The sequence below is a fragment of the Triplophysa rosa genome, linkage group LG5 (assembly GCF_024868665.1).
Source record: "Triplophysa rosa linkage group LG5, Trosa_1v2, whole genome shotgun sequence".
NCBI lineage: Eukaryota > Metazoa > Chordata > Actinopteri > Cypriniformes > Nemacheilidae > Triplophysa > Triplophysa rosa.
In genome coordinates this window covers 24532836-24540771 of record NC_079894.1, presented here as the reverse complement: position 1 = coordinate 24540771, position 7936 = coordinate 24532836, and the positions used below count along the sequence as shown (strand labels likewise).

The window sequence follows — 7936 nt, the reverse complement described above, 5'->3', positions numbered from 1 at the left end:
AAGAGAGGAGAGGCACAGAATCCACGTTGCTTGAGGTCCAGTGTAAAGTTTCCACAGTCAGTGATGGTTTGGGGTGCCATGTCATCTGCTGGTGTTGGTCCACTGTGTTTTCTGAGGTCCAAGGTCAACGCAGCCGTATACCAGGAAGTTTTAGAGCACTTCATGCTTCCTGCTGCTGACCAACTTTATGGAGATGCAGATTTCATTTTCCAACAGGACTTGGCACCTGCACACAGTGCCAAAGCTACCAGTACCTGGTTTAAGGACCATGGTATCCCTGTTCTTAATTGGCCAGCAAACTCGCCTGACCTTAACCCCATAGAAAATCTATGGGGTATTGTGAAGAGGAAGATGCGATATGCCAGACCCAACAATGCAGAAGAGCTGAAGGCCACTATCAGAGCAACCTGGGCTCTCATAACACCTGAGCAGTGCCACAGACTGATCGACTCCATGCCACGCCGCATTGCTGCAGTAATTCAGGCAAAAGGAGCCCCAACTAAGTATTGAGTGCTGTACATGCTCATACTTTTCATGTTCATACTTTTCAGGTGGCCAAGATTTCTAAAAATCCTTTCTTTGTATTGGTCTTAAGTAATATTCTTATTTTCTGAGATACTGAATTTGGGATTTTCATTAGTTGTCAGTTATAATCATCAAATTAAAAGAAATAAACATTTGAAATTTGTCTGTGTGTAATGAATTAATATAATATACAAGTTTCACTTTTTGAATGGAATTAGTGAAATAAATCAACTTTTTGATGATATTCTAATTATATGACCAGCACCTGTAAGTGCTCGGGACACACTTGACTTGGCAAAACAAGGTGGCGACATGTCCCACTCGTCCCACCTGCAAATTATGCCTCAGTGTGAGACACAAGTCTCAACTTCAGGACCGCTAAAGGTTGTAACACGTTATGGACATTTGTGAGTTAAAATGCCCTCTTTCGAATTCTACAGATTCTCTGTAATACTGTCGATAGTGTCCATGCGCTGTGTCCTATGCACATTTAGAAAGAAAATAACATGCTTATAATAACAAATCAACCACGCATACGTGCGCAATGATATGAGTCTGCTTATATGCAATTACCAGAGTGCACATCTGAGGCGGCGACACGTTGTATATTGGTCCATATGTTACTTATCAAATACATCATTTTATTATATTATCAATCACGCAAATTCATTTTAACAATGCTACTAGGCATTTTTTAAAAACTTATCAACCTTTTTATTCAGGTGAGGAAGATGGCGTTTTGCGTGGCTTTTGCGCGTTGTCATGCCTATATGCCACTGCAGAGGAATATTTCAGTATTAATGTTAACGAGTAATCGATTAATTGATCATTGATGTAAATGAAAATCGATTATGGGAATTTGTCTAAATTGACATCCCTACCCTGGAGGCTTGCATTTTTCTCATAATCAGATTTACTGTATGCAAGGCCTTTATAGATGCTTTGGCCTGATTTTTCTCAAACGTGTAGATGCACGCCAGACTTGTTTTGCTTCAGCGGGTAAAGGAATGGACTGACTGAGACCAAAACTTACTTTACAACTTTGTGTCTCTGAAAAAGCATGTGCAAAACTTAATGTGTGCTGTGTTTTATAAACAAGGTTCTTTATGATTAAATGCCTGACTAATACAAGACATAAATGATAAGATTTTATCAGTGAATCTCACTTCAGAATCACTTTCATAATCTGCTGGCTCTGGATTCTGGCTCTGGACTTGACTTTAAAGTTCTTTTAATTACTTATAAAGCCTTAAACGGTTTAGCCCCTACCTACATAACAGAGCTTCTACCACACTACAACCCATCACGCTCTCTAAGATCTCAAAACTCCAGACTTTTGATAACACCTAGAATAACTAAATCCACCAAAGGGGGTAGAGCTTTCTCATACGTAGCACCTAAACTCTGGAATAGCCTCCCCGATACTATTCGAGGGTCAGACACACTCTCCCAATTTAAATCTAGATTAAAGACACATCTTTTCAGCCAAGCATTCACTAACACATAGCTAATGAACAGCAGCTACGCTAATTATTCTCTTTCTGTTTCTGCCCTCGCCTCGGGATGCCCATCCCGAGGTAGGGAGAGATTCCGCCAGGCCCAGATGAACGTCATATGCCCATNCCACAACTAGAGATTACGCCAGCTACATCGGAAAATCCCGTGCCATCCTCCTGCGAGAGCCTGCGGACTGACTGACCATCCAGCTCCATCCAAGGCAATTCCATCACCACCCAAGAAAAAGGCGACCATCTGGCCGGCCCAGCTCAGACAATTCCATCCCCAACCGAGAGCAAAGACGGACTACCTGTCACATAAATGCTAAATTTACAATACTTGGTATTTAATGCTAAACTTACATCACACGACAGCAGTTTGAAGTTATGGCTGCACTCAGTGACTTTGATTGGAGGTAGCTGGGTGGGTGTTGTAGGGAGTGGGGGGGCTTGTTGGTTGTGGTTCGGGGCGTTTCATTTGTTGGGACTGTGTGGGTCTGGTCTGGTTGGTCTTGTTTTGTGGTCGATGTCGGACAACAGAGGAATAAAGTTAATTATGCCATTACTACTTTTCCCTGGTTGTTCCTCTGTTGTCTGTTGTTGATCCGGAATGGACCGGGTTGGACCTGCACGGTTTCGGCGGGTGGGGCTTCCTGGGTCGCGGCTCGTGGGCTCTCCCTGTTCTTCGTGGACGTTGCTCGGTGGCTTTGGTCGGGGTCACTGAGTGCAGCTATGACACGTCAGAGGAGATCTGGCCCTCCCGGCTGAGCCTGGTTTCTCCCGAGGTTTTTTTTTCTCCATTATTCACATTGGAGTTTGGGTTCCTCGCCACAGCAGAGCAGTGCAGTGTTGGCTTGCTCACCGGGAGACTGCATTTATTTATTATATTATTTATTATAATGATCTTGCTTGGTCTATAAAAACCATGCACTGTGCTGTGTTTTACCTTTCTGTGTTTTTCTTATTTGCTCCTGTAAAGCTGCTTTGGAACAATGCACATTGTGAAAAGCGCTATATAAATAAAATTGAATTGAATTGAAATTTTGAATTTAAACCACTACATGAGCAAGACTGTAATTAGGGATGCACCGAATGTTCGGCCACCGAAATATTCGGCCGAAAATAGCAAAAAACGCATGTTCGGTATTCGGCCGAATATGTGAAATGGCCGAATAATTTTACCGAACATGACTCGAGAAACGATCAACTAGCAACCAGCGCAGAGAGAGAGAGAGAGAGAGAGAGAGAGAGAGAGAGGAGAGAGACGTGCGCTTTATTAATGCCGCAAACATTTTGGCAGTGTGTGTGTGGAGCATTTTAAGGTGTCAGAGAAAGACAAAGCACGGGACTTGCCGCACGGAAGTAAATTTCCGAATGAAAGCGTCTTTACCGGTCGGTAACTTGTGGCTATTTCAGACGGGAGCGGGCTGTCTGACAGTAGCCCGCCGCTCGCGACATCCTTTGACATCATACAGTGGTCGCGCGCACACAGTTCCCTGTACTAAACAACTTGTCAAAGTATGTTCTGTGCATCCCGGCCACGAGTGCACCAGAGAACAGTCAGCTTTTGTGGGCGGAGTTTGAGGAGAGACGTGAACTGATTGGTTGTCAGTCAGCATCAGTCAGAATAGTTGCGTTCGATGTTTTTTTTTCTTACAATCATTTTGCAACGTAGCCTATAATAATCCAACAGTTTTAGTTTATTCGTATTTTTAGTTTATAGCCTAATGTGGAATGACACTTTTTAATGAAGTGTTTTGTTGTAGGGGTACAGAGTAACTTACATTACATTCTTTTACAGTCAGTTAAGGCCTAATTAATATAGGCTATTAAATTTTTTGTTTTAATGTATTTTGTTTTGCTCAATTTTATATTAAGTTGTATTGTATTTTATTGAAAAGCAAGACAAATTTTTAAAAGCAAATTTTGACTATTCAGTTTGTGCAATAGTGAAAAAATAGCTTAATAAATAGAAGAAATGCAAAAACCATATTCGGTGTTCGGTATTATTCGGCCTTCGGCCAAGTGTTTCACATCATGTTCGGCTTCGGCTTCGGCCAAGAATGTTAGATTCGGTGCATCCCTACTTAAATTACAAATTTTATGAAATAATTGTCCAACAAATAACACCAATTTAACTATAAGATCCATTAGCTGACTAAAGTGGAATGTTTGGTAACATTTTCTGCATAGCATTATGCATTACGAAACTTGCTATGCAATATATGTGAACTGACTTGAAATCACAATTTCCTTCACAGAATTTCTTGGTAAAGTCATGCAAGTCAACGAAGTAATTTGATTTAAATTAAAATATTTATACATCATGTACTTGCTGTACTGCTCTTTGTTTACATTTACTAGGGATGCACCGAAACGAAAATTCTTGGCCGAAGCCGAACATGATGGCCGAAACACTTGGCTGAAGGCTGAATAATACCGAACACCGAACATGGTTTTTTGCATTTCTTCTATTTATTAAGCCATTTTTTCACTATTGCACAAACTGAATAGTCAAAATGTGCTTTTTATAATTTGTCTTGTTTTTCAATAAAATACAATACAACTTAATATAAAATTGAGCAAAACAAAGTAAATTCAAACTAAAAACTGAGCCATCTCCCTTCATGAATAGCCTGTATTAATTAGGCCTATAACTGACTGCTAAAAGAATGTAATGTAAGTTACTCTGTACCCCTACAACAAAACAGTTCTTTAAAAACTGTCAGTCTACTGACAGGGGCTACTGTCAGACAGCCCGCTTCCGTCTGAAGTAAAGTTACCGACCGGTAAAGACGCTTTCATTTGGAAATTTACTTCTGTGCGGCAAGTCCCGTGCTGTGTCTTTCTCTGACACTTTAAAATGCTCCACACACACACACACACACACACACACACACACACACGCACACGCGCACACGCACACGCACACACACACACGCACACGCGCACGCACACACACATGCACGCACTGCCAAAATGTTTGCGGCAGTAATAAAGCGCACGCATTTCTCTCTCTCTTTCTCTGCGCTAGTTGCTGCTTGATCGTTTCACGAGTCATGTTCGGTAAAATTTATTCGGCCAATTCACATATTCAGCCGAACACAGAACTTGCGTTTTTTGCTATATTCGGCCTAACATTTTCGGTGGCCGACAGAGGTGGGTAGTAACGCGCTACATTTACTTCGTTACATTTACTTGAGTAACATTTTGGAAAATATGTACTTTTTAAGTAAAATTAAAAGTGTGTACTTTTACTCTTACTTGAGTAAATTTCTAATAGAAAATCTGTACTTTTACTTCGTTACATAACTTACATTGCGTGACGTTCCTTCGTTCCTTCATTTTAAAATATGCTTTTTAAAACGCGTTGTTTATTTCAAGGTTGTCGTCTCTTTTTACGGGCATTCCCGAGTGATCGATTCTTTTGAGTCGATTCTTTTGAAAGCATTAATTGAACAATGGGCAAAACCATTTGAATAGGCTAATGAATCAGTTCAAATGATTTGCTCAGTTCGCAGCACGATCTGAATCATCTGAAGCGGCGGATTACTCACTCCTCGTAGCGCGAAACTTAAGAACACGCAGAACACAGAGAGAGTTGGATGAAGTGGATATTTATCTATATCTCTATACAATCAAAACTGCAAATGTGTCATATTGTTTGCCAGCGATGATAAATGCCCGCCATATGCGCGCACCCGTGCGACCTGTTCGTCAGACACCGCAACATGCGCGTTACCTGTCAGACACAGAGACGTGGGCTTGCAGAAATATACATTTGAAGAACAGAAGGAAGAAAACTTGTTGATGGGCGTGTGGTTCACTGTTTACTGTTTGTTTACAAGTAAGAGCGTTTCACAACACACACGTGACACAACACGAGAAAACATGAGCTTTGTTCAAAAATGTGTATTTCATTTAAGAGAGCACTGCAGATGTTCTAGATCATCTTAGGAAATGCTCTGAGTTTAGTTCATGCTTTAGTTTGACATGGTCTATTATTCTAAATAAGTTGTGTAAACTACATTGACATCAGGACTAGATGAAATTTACAGAAATGCTTGTCTCTTCTGTGTTTGTCTATTCTTTAGTCTCTCTAGTATATTGCAAAGATATCTGCTTATGATAATAAAAATATTTATTAAAATATTGGCGTTAATATTAATTTTATGTAGTCTTTATGTAGGCCTATATAATCAGATACAAAGTAACTAAGTAACTAGCTACTTGAGTAGTTTTATCATTGCATACTTTTTTACTTTTACTCAAGTAGTTTTTAAAATAGTGACTTTTACTTTTACTTGAGTAACAATTTCTCTAGTTACTTGTACTTTTACTTGAGTAAAGATTTTGGCTACTCTACCCACCTCTGGTGGCCAAACATTCGGTGCATCCCTAACATTTACATGTATTCATTTTCTTACCAGGCGTGTTCCTCGGGAAAAGAACCCAAAACCTTTGTGGTTTTAATGTGACGCTCTATCAGACAAACAACATTACAGCTGACCAGAAACAACCGAGGTGTGTATCTGCTGCTAGAAACTAAAGTGTGTTAAAGGCCAATAAACGACATTTAAACTATTACCCACATGTTGGCCAAGACTGCATGCAATGAGTTGTGATGCTACAATGCCATGTTACTTCCAGTATATAACAACAACCTGATAATTTCTAACAATAAACTATTACTTGTTACTATTACGCCTACTTGTAGGTCGCTTTTGATAAAAGCGTCTGCCAAATGAATAAATGTAATGTAAATGTATTAGAAAGTTCACAATATAGGCTACTATAAAATAATTCATAATATGATGAATCCATTAAGTCAACTTTCAGCCCTGCTGAAAAAAACACAAAAACTTCTAATGTACTTAATGGTCATAATGGTAAATATACTGGTTTAATGGAAATCATAATGAAATCATGGTCTATTTGGGTCTCTATTGGTAATGTGTTGGGTTCAACTGGTTATATGGCAGTAGGCAGATGGGAAATCCTACTGGAAAGAAGCCCAAACACACAGCATAAAGGAATGTTGCAATGGTTTAAATGGTAAACAACTGATGCTTTATAATATTATTTGTAATCCAATTGTTTTTCAACAAGTTAGTAATTACTGTAAAAAACTAATACTAAAACAAATCTATGGAACAATTATTTACAAAAAACCACCCACCTCACGAACACGTAACTAACGTTAGACAAACTTCAGAAATGCTATCAAAGCAACTCACTTTGTTTTAAGACACCGCAAAACTTTGATCTCGACGCAACAGGTGTGCGTTCAGTTTATACACATTTAAAAACAACAACAAAAGTGCCTTTCATGAGTCGTGTGATATATTATTTGTTTGTTTGTTTGTTTTGGTCGTAAAATACTTTCAGATTGACGCTCGTGTGAAACTCACCTGACTCGCTTTATAAAACTGCTTCTTGAGTCCAGCGACAGACATCTTCGCGTCGTCTCTTTAATCGGTGACTGAGATGATTTAATTCACCAACTTTTTTAAAATGAAACTGTTTGCTTCCAAAGAGCTCTGAACTATTGCTTCTTCCTGCTCAGTCAGAGTTGAACCTGCCAAGCTCAATGCGCGTCACAGCCCATCTGCAGGGCGACGCGACGCAAGCCAAACGCTGCCATAATCAAGGAAGCGGCCCTGAAGCGTCGCGTACAAAAATGAGCATTCTGATTGGTCAAATGAGTTAACTCTTTGAAACGTCAGGAGTAAATCTGTCACTTTAAATTATTTTGTAATGCATTTATAGTTCACATGATATATTATTTAATGTGCACTTTAAACCCAAACACAGATGGGGAGCTTTCTGGTGAATTGCGTCATAGATTGATAGAAACTAACTTCCGGGTCAACGTTTATTGTGTGTGGTGTTGCCATGGTACATTGTTTTTGTCA

The 7936-nt window shown here is 39.6% G+C and overlaps 1 protein-coding gene across 2 annotated transcripts in view; it reads right to left on the bottom strand.

The window, feature by feature from the left end:
- The window catches only part of sh3gl1a (SH3-domain GRB2-like 1a), a 43369-nt gene extending 35741 nt beyond the window's left edge, over positions 1 to 7628 (bottom strand). For both annotated transcript variants that reach the window (XM_057335172.1, XM_057335173.1), the window contains exon 1: positions 7433 to 7628. In XM_057335172.1, the coding sequence (XP_057191155.1) occupies positions 7433 to 7477 (45 nt within the window). In that variant the 5' untranslated portion in view covers positions 7478 to 7628. The remainder of the gene's footprint in view (positions 1 to 7432) is intronic.
- Between the last annotated feature and the right edge of the window lie 308 nt (positions 7629 to 7936).